This window comes from Pinus tabuliformis, chromosome 2_2 (genome assembly GCF_031772625.1).
Source record: "Pinus tabuliformis cultivar Carrire ecotype Pingquan chromosome 2_2, CPIR1, whole genome shotgun sequence".
NCBI lineage: Eukaryota > Viridiplantae > Streptophyta > Pinopsida > Pinales > Pinaceae > Pinus > Pinus tabuliformis.
This window is the reverse complement of record NC_142300.1, coordinates 542,411,705-542,432,770: the sequence shown is the minus strand read 5'-3', so window position 1 is coordinate 542,432,770 and position 21,066 is coordinate 542,411,705. Positions and strand designations below refer to the sequence as shown.

The following is a 21,066-nucleotide window of genomic DNA, read 5'->3' as shown; positions in this document are numbered from 1 at the left end:
CCAAGTTTTGGAAACTTCGGTGGACTATCCTTTTGTTTCTTCTCTTGCGTTCTCTTCATGGTTGTTTATTTGGGCAATCATTTTCCCTTTATCCTAGGATGATTTCACATTCACCACCTCTGTACTTTCCACTACAGATTTCTTTATGTTTTGCACATAGGCCTTCATGTGTTGCCATTCTGTCTTGCCTATCCAGAGAGCTTCCTATAGCAATGCCACTTGTTCTTTTAAAACTTTATTACTTTCTGCTAAAGCCTTGTTCTCAGCTGTTATTATATGAATTTTATGATCTCTTACTTGTCCTTTAGCTGCTAAAACCTCCAACCTTTGTTTTGCATTTAACAATTCTTTCACATAAAGATAAGATGACCAAGTGAGAGGTGTGGATGTGGGACTATATAAGGCATAATCATCAATGAATTTTCCTTTGGACTTCTTGTTGCCATGTGCTTGTAGAGGAGACTTGTTTGAGTGCTTTTTGCGAAGGGCTCGAGTACTTTTCTTTTTAGGCCGTTTCTTCTTTATTTGCTCCCATTTTAGACGAGTTATTCTTCGTTTTAAAATGCCCTGATATTGTTTGGCATTAACCCAAACCCACTTCTTACCTTTGGCGGATGGGGCAATTTTCACTTGTCCTAAATCATTTGTCTCCACATGTTCTGAAATTTCTTGTTCCTTTATCATGTTTGAATGCATTTTTCGTCCAACCTGTTTCGAGAAATATGTAGGTCTATAAAATGCCAAGATTACTTCGCACTGCTCCTTACTATTCAGGTTATCGCTGCTCCTTGTTCACTGCTCGATATTTCTAGCATAAAAGCTCCTTGCTCTCACATTGCTCATTGTTCACTGTTGACCACACTGCTCAACTCACATTGCTCGAACAACTGCACTGAACAAACGAGAACTCATTGTCGCTCCAAGAGAAACATGTCAAAGAAAATTGCAGCAGAAACTTTCCCACAAAGTTATCTGTGCAGATTCTTAAAATAATTGTTGTCGTGCTCTTCTTTTCTGAAATTCTGGTTATAAGGTGGAAACAACGTCCCTTTCAGCATGCTACAACCCAAAAAAATTACAGAAGTCATGGCATTTGAATCTCTGCGTAGAAGGCTCTTCCCGTTAGTCTCACGCACAATGAATGAAAGGGTGGCCTAGCTCTCTTCGACATGGAGGAAATGACTCCTAAATGTATTCCAGCAAGTTTACTCCAAGAGGGTTTTTTTTGCTTAGTTGGGTTTCTGTCCAAGAGGCCACAAATTGGTTTCTCCCGTCTGCTGTGACTAGAAAGTCGCTTTCTTGAGGTGCCTGTGTGCTTTTGTTTGTGGATATTCTTCTGTTGAGCAATTCTCTCATATCTCCTTCCCTGTGCTAGTCATGACAGATGACGATTAGCTACCATCTACACTTCAACACTCTTATTTACTACAACATCTCTTATTTACTACAACATTTTGGATTCCCTCCGAATATGAACTCATTTCTTATTTTCTTATTTAACTTTTAAAATCCCTTTTAGACTTTAATTTTTTAATAATTTAATAAATTAAAACTTTACTATCTCACAATTTTATTACCCAATAATTATAATAAGTATTTATCTAATTAAAATTTGCTATAGGTAAAAGCGATTCTTTAATCTTACAATAATCAAAATTAACTAATTAAAAATTACAATTTTAGTCTATTTAAAATTCTAATCAAATCAATAAAACCCAAATATCATGACACCATAAATGAACACCGGGCAATATATCACCTAGTTTGAAGTAGAGAATTGAGATAACTTTACGGGAAAGAGTGTAAAGAATACCATCACCATCTATCCCAGAACCAGTAAGATATTAAGAACGCTTTATTAAAAAATATACCTAGAACCAAATAAAAGATATAATTATAACCCACTAAAATCAACGGGTCCCAAAAAAAAATTACATTCTGGACCCATATCAATGGTCCAGGTAGCTTCGTGACCTGTATGAGTTTGGGAGAAACTTTGCTTGGCCTTCTCTCAAAAAGAAATTCTAAGAACATTTTAAAATCAATGGGTCCCAAAAAAAGTTACAGTCTGGACCCATATTAATGATCCACGTGGCTTCGTGGGTTTGGGAGAAACTTTGCTTGGTCTCCCCTGTATAGCGTCATACCGTAAGAAATTATAAATACCTTTTCCATCGTCCAGAGAAACATAACTGTCTCGTGTCATAGCATAACGTAGTGGTTGTTTCGGCCTGTGAAACCCTATCTTCTTAATTTCTACCTGCAAACCCTATCTTCTTATTTTCTTATTTTCGGCCTGTGAAACTCTAGCCCTGTCGATTAAATTTCAGAGAAACATAACTGTCTCGTGTCATAGCATAACGTAGTGGTTGTTTCGGCCTGTGAAACCTTATCTTCTTATTTTCTACCAGCAAACCCTATCTTCTTATTTTCTTATTTTCGGCCTGTGAAACTCTAGCCCTGTCGATTAAATTTCTTCGGCTGGTGTTGCCATCGAAGGATTCAGATCGCGTGGGGCAACCATGGCTTGTGTTGCAAAATATCATCGTCCTCCTCATATGCTCGACGAAAACCCGAGGAAGCGCCGCAAGTTAACATCATCGTGGGACGTCCTTCCGTCACAGCTTCAGGTTAGTTTTCTATTTTTGAATATCTTGATCTGTAACTGGTTTTCTTTCAGATCTACTTGTTAGCATTTAGAGCACGGGGTTTCCACTACCCTGACATTCAAGCTTTCATGAAATACGTTTAAAGGGTTTTTCATCCTTCTGGGAAATGAAGAAATGGGTTTGTCTGTAGGTCCAGCCAACACTAGTATTTACTGGGAAAATTTTTGGTATCGGAAGTAGAGATGAAGGACAGAACGCCCCTTTGATTGGTGGGGCAGAACCCTCCACCTCCGGTTCAGACAATAGTCGGTCTACCTCTTCCAATATAAAGCCCAAAGAAGAGGGCTTCCGCACTGGCTCACCACCATGGCGCAGTGACGACAAGGATGGCCACTACATGTTCGAACTTGGAGAGAATTTGACGCCTCGATGTAAGAATACGTATTTCGTAACGGTGTTGCTCGTTTTGTTTGTGATGGGTTTTGCCTTTTGGAGTCTGTAGATCTAAAGGAGGGTTCTGCTGTTGATATTAAAACTTTGTTTATAAATAGCCTTCTTACCTGATCTACTCTACTAATCTTGTCAAAATATCCTGTTGTTTTGCAGACAAAATACTCAGTAAAATGGGTGAAGGTAAGCATTTAGGAGTCCAGATTTCTTGTTTTTTTTGTTATTATTCAACATGTCACATGGGTTTCCTAGGTGAGTGAAAAGTGGGGTGTTAGTTATTGTTCGTCCAGAAGTTCAGATCTCCAAAGATGTGACTTGTTCTCACATCATGTGTCATGCCTGTTAAGTTGGGCTTGGCTTGTCATGCCTGTAAAGTTGGGCTGGGTTGGGCTGGGGTTGTCATGCCTGGTAAGTCGGGCTGGTGTTGTCATGCCCATAAAGTGTGACATCAAATCCCACCTCTTGATAGGCGTTAGATGGCTGGGACATTACGAGTTACAAGGCTCAACATGTAGATGCATTTTTTGTTAGATGGATGGGATATCAAGAGTCTCAAGCGGCAATTATTTTAGTTTATTTAGTTTCTCCAACGTGTATATGTTTTTTTGGATTCCTGAACATGAGATGGATGAATTTTATCGTGATGGAATCATGACCAATGTTTACAGGAACATTTGGTCAAGTGTTGGAATGTTGGGATCGAAAATTAAAGGATCTTGTTGCCATAAAAATTGTCCGTGGATTACAGAAGTACCGAGAGGCAGCAATGATAGAAGTCGATGTACTTCGTAAAGTCGGCAAATATGACAGGAATGGCACCCGGTATGACAGTAATTTTTTTCTTTTTCTTGATGCTTGACTTCGCTGTCTTAGTTCTACTTGCATAATTTAATAGATGGGCATGTTGGGTAACATGCTAGGATGATTCCTTGATTTAGACATTTTTAGAACTTGGAAATGGTTCCCTGAGATGTATGCCCTTTCCCAATACAGCTGTGTGCAGATGCGCGAATGGTTTGACTACCGGAATCACACTTGCATAGTCAGTATTCTGTAGTAGTTTATATCTCCATTTATTTTTTTCCTTAGCACCTAAGACTATTCTCTGTTATGTATATGGTTGTTAGTGTGTTTAAGATTGTTGATGGATGCAAAAACAGGTCTTTGAGAAGCTTGGCCCAAGCTTATATGATTTCCTACGCAAAAACAGTTACAGCCCATTTCCCATTGATCTTGTACGGGAGGTTGGAAGGCAACTGTTGGAATCTGTAGCATGTGTGTAGACGATACTCGCACTTATATCTTTGCATTTGCAGTGGGAGGGCTTAAACATATAGTTTAATGTTATAGTGAATGACTGTCTGCTGCCATTAACTAGATTGCTTAGTTGGTCATGTTATATCACAATTTATAACAGTGGACTGAGCCTTTACAAGGGCACTAACAACATTATCCAGGATTTTCTTCTCCTAATATTACCAATGATCTGTGGCAGATATGCATGAGTTGAAACTCGTTCACACGGATTTAAAGCCTGAAAATACACTTTTTGTTTCTTCAGATTCTGTGAAGGTTCCAGATTGCAAGGTTAGATTGCTGGTGTGTTGTTTGCGATTGAGATTGCAATAGTTGGCATAATAATATCATTTGATAATACTGCTTTGTATTGCAGTAAATATTGACTCCAGCAAAAAGCTAGAATCAAATAATATAATCTATATGTTAATATTCTATGCCTCTAGTGTTCACAATCGTCAAGATTAACATTTCAACAACATGCATTTATGTCAAGAAATCAACTCTGATAATGTGATTGTTGTTCAAAAGGGTGTGAAGGGGTCTCCAGATGATTTTAAAAGGTTGCCAAAGTCAAGTGCAATAAAGTTAATTGATTTTGGAAGCACCACATTTGAAGATCAAGATCACACCTCAGTGGTCTCTACAAGGCATTATCGAGCTCCTGAAGTTATTTTGGGTGAGCTTGGAAGGATTTTTCTATGGTTTAACCATCAAATTGAAGGGATCAATGTCAATTCCATCCTGTCGAATACATGTTCGTTTCCGTTTTATTTACAATTAATGTTTCTTAGCAGGTCTTGGATGGAACTACCCTTGTGATATTTGGAGTGTAGGGTGCATACTTGTGGAACTGTGCTCGGTAAACTTTTTAGATTAGTTTCTCTTGCGTTGAATGGTTATGTAGATACCCGCAGGAATGATATTTACACTACCTGCCTTCAAATTTTCAGGGCGAGACTTTGTTTCAAACTCATGAAAACTTGGAACATCTTGCTATGATGGAAAGGGTCTTAGGGCCTTTGCCACATCATATGATCAAGAAATCGGAGTGAGTATTTTTATGTCCTTCAACGAACTATTACCTGGATCAGATTATTAGACATGCAATAAAATTCAATACACCTATGACAAACTATAATGTTTAATGTTATCCTGTCAACAGTAGAAGATATGTGAAATATTTTAGACATGGAACACGATTGAATTGGCCTGAAGGAGCATCCTCTAGAGAGAGCATCAGAGCAGTGAGAAAATTACCGAAACTTAGGGTATGCTTAATATGTTGAGCAGTAGTACCAGGATACACTTGGAACATCATCCTGAAATCTTCTTATGGTTTATGATTTATTTCACTGATTTGAGTCATAAAATGTTACTTTCTCGTTTGCAGGATTTGATAATGCAGCATGTAGACCACTCTGCAGGTCTATTTATAGATTTATTGCAGGGCCTTCTCAAGTTTGAACCCTCAGAACGCTTAAAAGCTTCAGAAGCTTTGAGACATCCATTCTTCAGAGAACATTCGAGAAGATCCGATTATAGTGCATACATTTCATGAGTATGGAAGTGACAAGTCTGTTGATCTTAGATTGTATTTAGGGTCCGGAATTACTGTGAATGATTGTACACATCGCACATCGTGGAAACTCCTTCGGCTTCGGGCACCTTTCTAGCTGGTCATGTATCATATTATCGATTTTTGGGCCAGAAAGATTTGGTATACCGTGCAGTGTCTACGGTGTGTTTGAGGTGAAATGAGCCCTCATACACGAGAACTTGTACAGGAGAGGGTTGAAAATTGCAGATACATTGCATACAACTGAGTATGCATGTGGCAGTTGTTCGGTTGTCTATTTGTGAATCTTAGATTGTATTTGGGGCGGGAGTTCCTGTGAATTGTACACACTGCACATATGGAAATTCCTTCTCAGCGTCTAAAATGGTTGAGCAGAAAGCTTTGCAGTGTTCTTCTGGTGTTTTGAGATGATATTTTCCTTGCATCAGAAAACTTCGTACATTAAAGGCTGTTGAAAATGCAGATGTATAATAGTAAATACTCTTCGAAAAAATACTTTTGGATCGTATTACTATGTTCAATTTCAGCCATTCAACATGATTAAAGTAAATAAGTGAACTGCCTACTTTTTCTATGAAGGTCAAAGTCATCTTTGTTAGTTTGGCATTTCGTTTTATTTATTTTTAAACACTAGCCAAAATATATTTGTATTAATCCAAATTTACATAGCATCCCAAAATTGAAACTCCCATTATGTCTATACGCATGAAAGTGCCAAAAAATAATTGCAAAATTAAATGGCATTTAGTTTTATTTTTTTTTATTAATTTAAATTTGCATAGCATCCCAAAATTGAAGTTTTTTTTTTTTTTTTTACATTATATGTCTATACGCATAAAAGCTCCAAAAATACGTGCAAAATTAAATAGCATTTACATAAACATTTGTAACCATTTTTTTAAAACACTGGCGAAAATATATTTCTATTACCATTTTTTTTAAACACGAGCGAGAATATATTTCTATTAATTTAAAATTTGCATAGCATCCCAAAATTGAAGTTCTTTATTCCATTATGTCTGTACCTATTACCATTTTTTTTAAACACGAGCGAAAATATATTTCTATAAATTTAAATTTGCATAGCATCCCAAAATTGAAGTTCTTTATTCCAGTATGTCTATACCTATTAATTTAAATTTGCATAGCATCCCAAAATTGAAGTTTTTTTTTCCATTATGTCTATACTCATAAAAGTACCAAAATACTCGCAAAATTAAATAGCATTTACATAAACATTTGTAACCTCTAACATTAAAGTTTTAATGCCAAAATACTTGTAAAATTAAATAGCATTTACATAATGGTATGTTCTATGTTTTAGAGTAATTTTATTTCATTTTCTTTGTTAGCGCAATATCAATATCAATATCCAGTTTAGCAAGCACATCAACATGATAGTAAAATGCAGATAGAACATTAAACATAAATAGTAAAAGACAAGTCAAGATAAGGGGACACAAGATGTGGCATTAGCTAGGGACAAATCCCAATGTGGAGGAACTTTTGATCAATTCTTCTTATAGTCTTCAACAGTTCAACAGAGAGAGATGGCACAATTTACAAATTGGATAATTTATTACAAATCTGATAATTTGTAACATCAGAAAAAGAGTTTTAACAAAAAAAACAATCTTGGTCAACAAGGTAGATTTGACCCTCAACAAATTGGTCAACTTTAGTTAACTTCAGCCTCCAAACCAAAAGATGAATCAATCCACAAAACAACTAAAAAACAACCGAGTGAAAATTTTGTCAAATAGCCCACTTGTGGTGAGACCTGGTTGTGTTTAATGTTGGTCAAAGTCAATGTTTGGCCTCGGGTTTTGTGCCCAAGCTACAATCAATGTTGGTCAAATTTAATGTTTGGCTTTGATTTTTGTGCCCAAAAATGCGGCTTGCCCAAATAGAGATAGCCCTCACAAAAATGTAATCAAAAGAGTCAACATGGCTAGTCAATCCATTGTCAAACTGTGCTAGAATTTGGTCAACATAGTTAATGACCAAAAACATAAATTTCTTCTTCCTTTCTTTTGCACGTGTGAGAGAGAATGTTGCCTAGAAATGCATACCCAATCAATGAGGAGAAAGATATGTGTGAGGAGTGAGTGTCCAAATGATGCTAAGACATCATGTATATATAACAAATGTTAAGGACTAATAGACATAACTATTGGGCTTCTGAGCCTACATAAGTTTGCTTGCTGACCTTGCCAATTTGTCCATAATCAAAATAAATTAATAAATTCATAACTACATTTGTACATGTCGGAATCAGAGCATCTTTAGATCAATCCTACAGCTCTCAGAGAGAGGAATTCAAGAAAAATATCCGCTGTCATAAATAAGATGATCCATGTGGAGTTTGGCTCTAGTTGCCAATTTTAAAACTCCCTCTCAATTAGGGAGAACTCCCTCCTTTGCTTTGTTTTGTTCTATTAAACTCAGAAGAAAAATAAGTGATCGAGAATGTATCATACCATTTTTTACTGACCGAAGTTAGTGCCAAATAAAAGAGTGTTTCATACCACTCTTACCGACCCGAAGTCAGTTCCAATCAAAAGAGTGTTTCATACTACCTCTCAACTAGGGAGAACTCCCTCTGTTAATTTGTACTATCTCTACCATCAATGCGTAGCTTTGCTTTGTTTTGTTGAACTTTGAAGAAAAATGAATGATTGAGAATGTATCATACCATTCTCTACTGACCAAACTCAGTTTCAAATAAAAGAGTGTTTCATACCACTCTTATTGACCCGAAGTCAGTTCCAATCAAAAGAGTGTCTCATACCACTCTTACTGACCGAAAGTCAGTGCCCATTGATCCTAGATCAATATCGGTCATCCTAGCATAGGGAGTACGGTAATACACAATGTGTCCATCAGTAGTACTATGGTCTTTATCCTCATTTCCATACTCATTGGCCAAACGAGAGATATTTCCCATTAGTCCCACACTACATGGGTAGGACGTCTTAGCAGGAGAAGGATGAACCACTCATTCTACTTACATCACAAGGGAAGGCTGAACCACTCACCATGTACACTAGGGGAAGGCTGAACCACTCACCTTACAGTTGCTCATCGCTCCAAGAAGTACCCCAAAACCCCTGAAGTTCCCAGAGCTCAATGTCCATCTCATACATGACCCTCATAAGGTCTCTCCACGACTCCAAGTTGTTCTCAGAAGGCCAAGAACTTGACCTTCCCCAGGGGCTTTGTTAGAATGTTGGCAACCTACTCATCAGTCCGAATGTGATGGAGCCTTATTGTTCTTCGTTGTACCATCTCTCGGATAAAGTGGTACCTAATATCTATATGCTTGGAGCGATCATGAAACACAAGATTTTGTGATAATCGAATCCCACTCTGGTTGTCGAAGAGGATCACGGTGGTATCCAACATATGTCCAAACAACTCACTGAAGAGCTTCCTCAACTAGATTGCTTCACAAGAGGCCATACTAGCAACTATGTATTCGGCTTCGGCTGTGCTCATCCAGGTTATCGAAGTAGAACCCAAGAAAAAACAATACCCAGAAGCTCTCTTGAGATCCACCACATTGCAAGCCCAATCAACATCAGAGTAACCATGCAGCATCATATCTCTCGCAGTGTATCTCAGTGCATGAGTGATTGTGCCCTGAAGATATCTCAGAAGATTCTTGGCAGTGATCCAATGTATGATGAGACTCAACCATGTATTGGCTCAATGTGTTAACTGCGAAACACGTCTGGATGAGAGTTCACTAGGAACATCAATGCTCCCATGGGTTGACGATACTCAAAAGCATTTCCCAATTTAGGTCCAACAACACTACCACATAGCTTCTTAAAGTTAAGTTCCATTGGAGAAGTCACAGGCTTGCAGTCCACCATCCTAAATCTTTCCAATATCTTCACAACATATTTTTCTCGAGATAGGGAAATTTCACTTGGCTTTTGCCAGACCTCCAACCCTAAGAAGTAGTGCATCAGTGCTAAGTCCTCCATCTCAAATTCAGAAGCCAACTCCCTCTTACATTTGTGAATGAGAGGATCTGCACTTGTCAGAAATAGGTCGTCCACGTAAAGTACCAAAATGAAAGGTTTGTCATTTTCAACCTTAAAGTAAAAGTTCAGATCGACTTCACTTTTAGTGAATCATAGCTTCATTAGATAACTATTGATCCTCTCATACCAAGCACAAGGTGCTTGCTTCAATCCATAGAGAGCTTTCTTCAACCCGCATACATGAAATCCCTGGTCTTGAACCTCAAACCCATCAGGTTGTTCCACATAAAGTTCCTCTTTGATCGAACCACATGCAAAAAAACAGTGTTGACATCCATGTGATGTAGGTTCCATCCTTGCGAGACAGCAAGGGCTATGATCGAGCATATGGTGATGTATCGGGCAACAGGGGCAAATATTTCATCGTAATCTACACCTTCCTTTTGATAGAAACCTCGAGCAACAAAGCTAGCCTTGAACTTTTCTGCATTTCCATCAGCGCCATGCTTGATTTTGTAGAGCCACTTAAAAGTGACAACCAATTGTCCTAGGGTCTAGGGACCACATCTCAGACATCATTATTCATATTTGACTCGTACTCTTCATTCATAGCATCATTCCATACTTATTGCTTCACAACTTTTTCGAATGGTGAAGGCTCATTTTGAATGATAGTGCTCATGATGGTCAAATATCTTTGATACCTGTTCGGTTTCTTGCTTTCACGGGAAGTCCCCTTCGATGCAATATGTCTCTCGACATCTTCGAGAGTCTCTCTAAGCCATGAGAGTCTCGTCTTGGAGGAGGGAGGCTCACGAGGAGAAAGATCTATAGGATCCATAGGTTCATCAACATCAAACATCGTTCCGTTTTCTTTTTCACCTTGATTTCCAATGTCAGCATCTTTGTCCTTCTTTAGGATATGAAGGTTGTTGATCCTTTTGAGGGCTATATCTTCGTTAAAGGGGACATCATGACTTATCTCAACTTCCTTTTGACCAACCACATAAATTCTATATCCCTTAAAATTTTCACTATAGGCCACAAAGATTCCTTTCTTCCTAGATGCACTCAATTTGCTTCTTTTCTCTTTCGGCCCATGAAAATATACGAGAGTTCCAAAAATTCTAAAATGAGAGACTCCAGTGAAAATTTCTTCGGGAGTCTTGCAGTCCAATGCTTGATGAGGGCATCGGTTTTGAACATACACGGTGGTATTTGCAGCGTCAACCCATAGAAACTTCAGAAGGCCTTGTTCATGAAGCATGGCACGAACAAATTCTACACTAGAGCGATTCTTCCTTTCAGCCACACCATTCTGCTTGAGGGTGTATGGTGTTGTAGTTTCGCCTTGTGTGAGTGTTGTTTGCTTGATTTTAGTGAGCGCTTGCTGTCGTTTTGATGTATGTTAGCTTGTAGAAGCATCGTTTCAGTTTTCGTTCGCATCTCACTGCTGTCACATGCATGACACTGGTTTGCACGGACAGTGGTCATTGCAGCGACTCACTTCACACACATGCATGCTTTTCCGTTTTGCGAATTCTGCACTCGCTGTTTGCATGAATGATCATTTAGTCTTGTTTGCACTCATCTCCCCATGCATCCAGAATTCTCATGTTTTTAGTCGCCCATCGGTCGGTTTGGGTTGCCTTGGCCCGGACCGTGCTCTGCGCGGCTAGCACTGCGCATTTCCGGAAGCGAAGGCTCTACCTTCCCTCTAGAAACTACGCAACTTTGGCCCAACACTGACCTCCAGGGTTGCATTGCACAATTCTTGGAGGCAGTGTCCTGTTGGCCCTAGAAACTGCGTAATGCAGTTTGCTGGTTGCATGTCATTGCTGATTGAAATTGCGCATCGCACAATTTCAGTGCTCAGCAGGGCATGATGGATTGTGCATTGCGCAGTTCCAGCAGTCAATGAGCCTCTCCACTGCCCGGACTGTGCCTTGCGCAGTTTTGGCAGTCAGTCTCCCGACCTCCCGACGGAAATATCGCAACCTTTACGTTCAATCACACAGTTATGTTGCAAGTCAATCCTCAAGTTTGTTTTGTTTTTCCACTGAAATATTGCTTGCCATGAGTGTTGCTATGTCTCCTGACATCACAGGGGTTCGTCTGTCTCTCAGCAGCACAAGTGCAACGGTTTCCAGGGGAGCAGAGTCAAAGACACTGTTAAGAGTGCAACTGGGGATGCATTCGGTCAAGTGTTTATGAACTTGCCTATCCACGAAGACATCAAGTCGTTCATGGACAATAATATTAAGATCAATGGCAATGACATCACAACAAGCAGCACCTTCAATAACAGCAGAAGACAACACACTTGCATGTGACAAATGCAAGAGGAAGGTTGTTGACAGCGTAGAGGCAGAACAAAGCTGCAAGTTCAAAGGAGATCTACTCATGAAGAAAGCAGCTTTGGAGATTGAGGCTATGAGGTGACGGTGCGACATGAAGGTCGCTAGAAGGCAAAGAACGAAACATAGAAGAAGTTGCATGTGCTGAAGCAACAACTCAAGGAAGAACAAGCGCTGCATAGACGAGAGAGTGAGTTGCAGTAGGAACAGGTACAACAGGGGGCGCAACATGCACTCAAGGATGAAATTGCGCTCGTACAAGTTATAGATCCATCCCAGCAGTTGGTATGAAGCAAACAAGGTGAGTAGTGTTGTTGATCGCACGCAAGGGAATGCAACAGCGTGCATGTCATTATGCGCACGCATGCAATCCCACCCATTCGACACACTCACCGAGGCGAAGACAAAAAGCAATTCCCATTGGAGCTAAACATATATTTTGATAAGTTGATACACACGACTACCAACACATGCTTGGAGATCAGCACAAACACTATGCATCAACATGTTGCCTGTCCGGTTGCACCCAAGACGACCATGCACATGCTATGAGACGAGTTGGACGGATGAGCCATATCAGTGTACCCAGATGCAATAGAGGCAATAGTCCGCTCCAGCAAGATGTCATCATTGAGCGCATAGACATCATCACAGACGACCAAGCTTGGCATTAGTTTGCCACCGTCAACCATCACAAGGATGTCAAAGAGTTGGTCTCCCCACAATGGTCCAAGTGATGTCTTGCATGGCTTGCTCAAACCATTTTGTCTCAGATGGGCACATGCGCATTGTAATGTAACGTCTTGTCTAGTGTAAGTTCAAGTGTTGATAGTTGGATGTAATAGTCAGAGTAAATAAAGAGTCATGAGGGTAGATGAACTTTCACAAAAGGGAATGTCAAGGGCCACCCCACCCTTTGCTATAAATAGTCCCTCATAACTCATTGTAAAGGCTTTTGGTCAGCCAAGCTTCGATAGGAGTATCTTAGAGAACGCTTGGATAATGTTGTAACGTGCCTTGGCTTCTCCACTGCGCAGAGCTATTATATCTCTTTGAAGGAACAAACTCTTGTGGCTATAATGTTACGCTATCAGAACTAGTGGTTGGACATGGATATATTGTATGATTGGAACTTACACTTCTTAATATAACAGAGCTATCACGTTTTCATGCATATGTTGTTATTGTAGTTGGAATATTCTGTTTGTTTTAGCAATGCATGTTATTTAATTTACACATTTGTGTATGAACAATTTTGTATGCAATTGTATGAATCTTGTTGCAAACGTATTGTTGGTTTAACCATCACTTTGGATTGCTCGCTATCTTGCTTTCCAGCTGGTGATGCATCTTTTCTCGTGTGTTCCCTTCTAAGCCGAATACTATTATAGGTTTCCAAGGGGCGCATTCACCTCACCCTTAGTGTGTTAAACCTCTCATGCACCTTCTTTGACTTACTGCCACACCCTAGCTACCAACAGAGACATCTTACTTGCCTCTATGCAAAACCGCTGTCACACCCTAGCTACCAACAAGGACATCTTACTTGCCTCTATGCAAAACCACGGTCAAGGCATTACTGTACGACCCACTGTTGGGACTCCTACACCAAACGGTCTGAGGTCTAATTGAGACTTCTTACCAGGGAGATCCCCTGACATGTTGGCATGTCCAACACAGTGAACATTTCTGGCGCTAGAAGGAGGGTCAGATGACAAGCTGAGCCCTCATCCTCTGTTTTGAATTTGCGAACATCTATCATGGAGTTTGTTATAGTTCGCCCTTCGAAATGTCTGTCCAATGGACATATCTTTCACATCGAGAGGTAGTTCTGGGATCACTTGTCACAAATAATGTATGATGGTGAAGACGAAATGGCCTGGCCTGAGCACTTAGATGAATACCATGCTCTCATGAAGGGCATGAAATATTTTAATGAAAGAGAGGTCTGTTCGTTGCTGGCACACACAGTTCGCGACACCCATCACAATGGTGTGGCACACTACCTCATAACTCCATGCACTCATTCAAGCAGTTCAACGATCTAATCGAATATGTTTTACACCATTTTGATCTTGAAGTAATTGATAAAAAATTGTTAAAACAACAGAGGGCCCCGCACGAATCACCTATGGAGTTTTCAGAGCGCTTCCATCTATTCATGTTTGAAGACCCGAAAAGTCAAATGAAATTTCAGTATCTTACGGACATATTTGAATATTGCCTTATCCAATATGTCAATTCCAAGAAGAAGTTCAAGCTCAAACCCCGCTCAACATACTTCGATGATGGAGTTGTGCAATCACAGGCAGACATGGTCGTTGTCACAAGTGACTGTCTGCCATCCCCTCATCAAACAGCTCCACCATTGCAGAGTGATGTGGGAGAGCGTGAACACACATTTGTTTAACCGTCACATCCTCCCGACATCGCTCCTTCCGATTTTCGCACAATATTGGTTGGGAATCCCATGGGTTATCACATGTATTTCGTACCTCAACCTCCATCTTCGTATTCTGATCATCCTCTGGATTGTACTGTCTTGTGTTTTCCCGTTCCGGACTCTACCCCTGTTTTGAATGAGAATCGATCTATCCACGGAGTTGGTGTTGTACAAACAACATGCACTGTCATTCACAAAGAGTATGACTAGGAGCTTGAACATCCATCGGCACCAGAGGACCATCCTTGTCTGTCCGTACTTCCTCCGCTTTTTCCTAACATCTTTGGTGCTCCCGCCATCCCGGATTTTTCATATGTATCTCCATCCATGGATGCACCCATTGTTGATCATTCGCAGGACACACTAGATGTCAGTCCATCTTCTAATAATGGAGAGAACCAACCATTATTTGAACATCCACTTGATTTTTCATCTATCTTTTCCAGAAACGTAGAGGATGAACATTCTTGCTTCTCATCTACACCTCTATGCGATTCATCAAATCACGAGGACGCCGACCAAAATCTTGAGTTTTCTGATCTTGGTTGTCGTGATCTCTTTACCTCATCATCCGATCACGATGGTGATTCACTCGTTTTTAACCCATCTGAGCCACTGGTCTACGATGATCTATTTATCAATGAAGTCGAAACCCTGCACACTGTCAAGGCACTTCAACCCGCGCTAATGGTTATCTCAAGGCCTCGCTGTTCTAAGGTTGGTTTCACTTCTGATAAGGAAATTGTTCAAACATGCAAGGCTCCTCATCACTCATCTATATGCATTGAAGATTAATCTAACACTTATATTTCACTTCCTCCACTCGAACTACACGATCCCATCGCTCATGCATTTAAGGAATCTTACTCAGTGAGCACACTTGCGCAATGCAAGTGGTCCGCCTTCCTCACATGTGCTTGCATGTCACAATCAAGGGTATGCGTATGCTTAACATCTGCACGTAGTGTTGCACATCATCATGGCAAGTCCACAGAGTGCATGTCATGCGCTTTCACTCATTTTTGTTCTGTGGATGCTTGTAAGCTTGGAGTGCGTTTGTTTTCACCGTTGTATCTTTCACATTTGTTGGTTTGCACAACTGGTTGCTCGTCGACCAATCTTTCACCAACATGGGTCAACCAATGCGCGGTGTCTGCATTGTAAATATCACTTCACGTGATCAGGCCCATGCACCATTAGCTTAGGAGTAGGAGCACTGTTTGCTTTCAGTTTGCTTGCTTGTATGTTTGTTTGATTTCTTGCTTTGCTTGTTTGTTTGTTTGTTTACTCACTTTTCTTTCGCATTTACTTCTGCTTCTACTTTTCTTTGTTGTTTTTTTGCTTGTTTTTGTTTGTAGGTTAGTTTCGCATGAAACCATGCATGACTCTTGAAACAAGCTGGGTAAAAGTACAAAAGGCCTTGTGCAGCTATCACTATTTGGTTATCTGTTAACCACTCTATCATGAAGAACTTGTTATTTTCAGTCCATGATACATCAATGGAAAATACGTAATGTTCAAAGTGAACCTTGGTGAAACCTTAACAAGCACGTCAAAGGTATATATAAACTACTTCTCTGAAGGAACAACCTCTTATGATCTCAATAAGTCGGGATCCCTCTTCTGCGTCTGAAATGAATAAGTTTTATGCACAGTTATGAAAACAAAAAATAAAAAAGTGAAAGGTGAAAAATTTAGAAAAAAATGATGAAAAATGAATAAGGCGAAAGAAGAGAAAGACTTCCCGTGTAGAGAGGTGATGCAAGTAACTCCGCTGGGGTACTGACCAGGCTCCTGGCAGTGGAGCGATGCTTGTGTTCTTGCGTGACTCTCCCTGAGTATTGTCCAGGGCTGCTGGCAGCGAAGCAAACCCAGAGATGAATCTAAGACTCTGACGACTATACTGCTTGTGCACCAATATACCCCTCAACCCCAATCGAAACCACTGTGTTGCGTTCGCTTGGAATGTGTGTCAACCGACCAAGAGCTTGGCATATGCTACATCTTACAATCAAGAAAGTGTGGAAACCAAGACGAATTGAGAGGTGAACAATACTTCCGGAGGTGTTAGACTTGGTTTTCACGAACAAGGTCCATTCAAAGCGCTGAAGTTTTACCAGTTTGTCGCCAAGTGTTGTAGCGGCTACAACTACCCTCCAAAATCTTGCATTAGCTTCGTTTTGGAGCCTCCCTACCAACATTTCGCAGCAGCATGTCTTGCTTCGTCAAGTACACAAGCTTCAGTGATTTCCTTGCAGAATGATAAACTGTACATGAGATCTTGTTGCATTCCCCTCACACGCTGATTCTCTAGACTTCGTCCAGCTGCACGCTGAGAAACTCTCTCAAGAAATTGTGCAATTATGGAGGGAAACCAACCTTCCCTCCAGAAATTGTGCAATTCTGTCTGGCGGCTTGCTGGGCTCCAGAGTTGCGCAAATCTGCCTGCCACTGTTCACTGGAAAAATTGCGCAATTCCTCCGAGCAGCGCTGCTCAGCCCAACAATTGTGCAATTCTGGGCAGCAGTGAGCTGCTCTACCCAGAAATTGCTCCCTCTTAGAAATGCACATTCCCCCCCCTCAGTTGAGTAGACTATTGCATGTGCAGTTGGGTTGACCGGTTCCCTCCGGGACCGAGGAAAACTAATTTGCATGCATTGACTGCTTCTCCCAATGCAACATGCAAAGACATCCCTTGATTTAGGGATCTACTTTTAACACCTGGAGATTACATGCAAGGATCATTTCAGAAACCTCCCGTCAGGGGTCGCTTTTCTTAGATTTGTGGCATGCGCGTCACAACCTTGATTTTATCAAAACTCATCAACTGGACGTTGCAAAGCTCATTCCTCACATCGACCTTACAACTCTGACATCCCACATTACATCTAGAAGTCGTCGGCACATTCATCTCAACTGTCTTGGGGTAAGCCTGCCTTTCATGTCACGCGTTGCATTTTTGTCGCTTTTTGTGTTTCGCCTTGTGTGAGTGAAGTATGCTTGATTTTAGTGAGCGTTTGCTGTCATTTTGATGTATGTTAGCTTGTAGAAGCACCATTTCAGTTTTCGTTCGCATCTCACCGTTGTCGCATGCATGACACTATTTTGCACGGACGGTAGACATTGCAGTGATTCGCTTCACACACATGCATGCTTTCCCATTTTGTGAATCCTACACTCGTTGTTTGCACGAATGAGCATTCACTCTTGTTTGCAATCATCTCACCATGCATCCAGACTTGTCATGTTTTCGGTGGCTCGTCGGCTGGTCTCGGCTGCCTTGGCCCGGGCCGTGCCTTGCCTGGATAGCACTATGCATTTCCGGAAGTGAAGGCTCTGTCTTCCCTCGAAAAACTGCGGAAGCTTAGCTCAACACTAACCTCCAGGGTTGCATTGCGCAATTCTTGGACGCAGTGTCCCGCTGGCCCCAGAAACTGCGCAATGCAATTTGTTGGTTGCATGTCACTACTGACAGAAATTGTGCATTGCGCAGTTTCAGTCCTTAGCAGGCCACGCCGGATGTACATTGCGCAGTTGCAACATTCATTCAGCCTCCTGACTTCCTGGACTGTGTCTTGCACAATTTTTGCAGTAAGTCTCCCAACGTCCCAACGGAAATTGCGCAACCTTCACGTTTAATCACACAGGTATGTTGCAAGTCAGTGCTCAAGTTTGTTTTGGTTTTCGACTGAAATATTGCTTGCCATGAGTGTTTCTATGTCTCTAGGCATCACAGGTGTTCATCTGTCTCTCAGTAGCACAAATACAATGGATTCTAGGAGCGCAAATTCAAAGACACTGTTAAGAGCGCAACTGGGGATGCAGTGGGTCAAGTGTCTATGAACTTGCCTATCCATGAAGACATCAAATCGTTCATGGACACGGATATCAAGATCAATGGAAATGACATCACAATGAGCAGCACCATCAACAACAGAAGGCATCACACCTGCATGCGACAAATGCAAGAGGAAGGTTGTTGACAACATAGAGGCAGAGCAAAACTGCAAGTTCAATGCAGATCCACTCATGATGAAATCAACGTCGGAGATTGAGGCTATGAGGTGACGGCGTGACATGAAGGTCGCCTGAAGGTAGAGAATGAAACAGAGAAGGAGTTGAATGTACTGAAGCAACAACTCAAGGAAGAACAAGAGCTGCATAGACGAGAGAGTGAGTTGCAGCATGAACAGGTACAACAGGGGGCGCAACATGCATTCAAGGATGAAACTACGCCCATACAAGTTATAAACCTATCCCAGCAGTTGGCACGAAGCAACAAGGTGAGTGGTGTTGTTGATTGCATGCAAGGGAATGCAACAACATGCATGTCATTATGTGCACACATGTGATCCCGCCCATTCGGCACACTCACCGAGGCGAAGACAAGAAGCAAGTCCAACTGGAGCTGAACATGTATTTTGACAAGTTGATACGCACGGCCACCAACACATGATTGGAGATCAACGCAGATATTATGCATCAACATGTTTCCGGTCGATCCGCACCCAAGACGACCATGCGCATGCTATTATATGAGTTGGATGGAGGAGCCATATCAGTGTATCCGGATGCAATAGAGGCAAGAGTCCGCTGCAGCGAGATGTCACCATTGAGCGCACAGACACCATCATGGGCAACCAAGCTTGGCATTAGTTCGCCACCATTAACTATCACAAGGATGTCAAAGAGTTGGTCTCACCACAACGGTCTTGAGTGTTAAGTGATGTCTTGCTCAAGCCATTTTGTCTCACATGAGTACATGTGCATTGTAATGTAACGTCTTGTCAAGTGTAAGTTCAAGTGTCTATATTTGGATGTAACAGTGATAGAGTAGATGAAGAGTCACGAGGGTAGATGAACTGTCACAAAGGGGAATGTCAAGGGCCACCCCACTCTTTGCTATAAATAGTCTCTCATAATTCATTGTAGAGGCTTTTGGTCAGCAAAGCTTCGATAGGAGTATCTTAGAGAAAGCTTGGATAGTATTGTAACGCGTCTTGGCTTCTCCGCTGCTCAGAGCTAGTATATCTCTTTGGAGGAGCAAGCGGTTGTGGCTGTAACGTTCCGCTATCAGAATTAGTGGTTGGACATGGATGTATTGTATGACTGGAACTTACACTTCTTAATATAACAGAGCCATCACGTTTTCATGCTTATGTTGTTATTGTAGTTGGCTATTTTGTTTGCTTTAGAAATGTATGTTATTTAACTTACACGTTTGTGTATGAACTATTTTGTATGCAATTGTATGAATCTTGTTGCAGACGTGTTGTTGGTTTAACCATCACTTTGGATTGCTCACTATCTTGCTTTCCAGTCGGTGATGCATCTTTGCTCGTGTGTTCCCTTCCAAGCCGAGTACTATTATAGGTTTCCAAGGGGCGCACTCACCTCACCCTTAGTGTGTTAGAACCTCTTATGCACCTTCCTTAACTTACTGCAACTGTCACACCCTTGCTACCAACAGGGACATCTTACTTGCCTCTGTGCGAAACTGTGATCAAGGCATTACCGTACGACCCACTGCTGGGACTCCTACACCAAACGGTCTGAGGTCTAATTGGGACTTCTTACCGGGGAGATCCCCTGACATGTTGGCGGGTCCAGCATCGTCAACATTCTAGTGCTAGAAGGAGGGCCAGATGACAAGCTGATCCCTCACCCTCTGTTTTGAATTTTCGCACATCTATCATGGAGTTTGTTATAGATTTCCCTCCGAAATGTCTGTCCAACGGACATATCTTTCACATCGAGAGGGATTTCTGGGATCACTTGTCACAAATCACGTATGATGGTGAGGGAAAAGTGGCATGGCCTAAGCACTTAGATGACTTCCATGCTCTCATGAAGGGGATGGAAGATTTTAATGAAACAGAGGTCTGTTCGTTGCTCGCACACACACTTCGTGACCACCCATCACAATGGTGTGGCGCACTACCTCATAACTCCGTGCACTCATTCAAGCAGTGCAACGATCTAATCGAGTTTGTTTTCCACCATTTTGATCTTGAAGTACTTGATAAAAAAATATTAAAATAACGGAAGGCCCCACACGAATCACCTATGGAGTTTTCAAAGCGCTTCCGTCTATTCATATTTGAAGCCCCCAAAAATCAGATGAAATTTCAGTATCTCATGGACATATTTGAATATTGCCTTATATAATCTGTCAATCCCAAGAAGAAGTTCAAGCTCAAACAGTGCTCAACATACTTCGATGATGGAGTTGTGCAATCATAAACGGACACAGTTGCTGTCACAAGTGACTGTCTGTCGTCCTCTCATCAAACAGCTCCACCATCGCAGAGTGATGTGGGAGAGCATGAACACACCTCTG

The 21,066-nt window shown here is 41.2% G+C and overlaps 1 protein-coding gene across 15 annotated transcripts; it reads left to right on the top strand.

The window, feature by feature from the left end:
* Nucleotides 1–2,177: 2,177 nt before the first annotated feature.
* LOC149193761 (serine/threonine-protein kinase AFC1-like) lies at nucleotides 2,178–6,380 on the top strand. 15 transcript variants are annotated; one of them, XM_089404917.1, is made up of 12 exons: nucleotides 2,178–2,630; nucleotides 2,800–3,040; nucleotides 3,216–3,242; nucleotides 3,728–3,881; nucleotides 4,053–4,101; nucleotides 4,220–4,334; nucleotides 4,555–4,646; nucleotides 4,887–5,034; nucleotides 5,153–5,217; nucleotides 5,309–5,406; nucleotides 5,524–5,626; nucleotides 5,749–6,380. In XM_089404917.1, exons 1-12 carry the CDS (start codon nucleotides 2,523–2,525, stop codon nucleotides 5,914–5,916), a joined length of 1,368 nt encoding a protein of 455 aa, XP_089261043.1. In that variant the 5' UTR covers nucleotides 2,178–2,522; the 3' UTR covers nucleotides 5,917–6,380. The 15 variants fall into 15 exon arrangements, 8 of the variants coding, with proteins under 8 accessions (XP_089261043.1, XP_089261044.1, XP_089261045.1 ...); XM_089404916.1 differs by having other exon boundaries at nucleotides 2,179–2,630; nucleotides 5,521–5,626; XM_089404918.1 differs by lacking the exon at nucleotides 5,524–5,626 and having other exon boundaries at nucleotides 5,749–5,850.
* Nucleotides 6,381–21,066: the final 14,686 nt, after the last annotated feature.

Excerpts from the sequence above, each read along its gene's own strand:
- LOC149193761 (XM_089404916.1), top strand. The coding sequence starts at position 2,523 with ATGGCTTGTGTTGCAAAATATCATCGTCCTCCTCATATGCTCGACGAA. Across the intron at positions 5,218-5,308 it reads TACTTGTGGAACTGTGCTCG|GGCGAGACTTTGTTTCAAAC; the intron begins GTAAACTTTTTA and ends TCAAATTTTCAG. Across the intron at positions 5,407-5,520 it reads CATATGATCAAGAAATCGGA|TAGAAGATATGTGAAATATT; the intron begins GTGAGTATTTTT and ends TCCTGTCAACAG.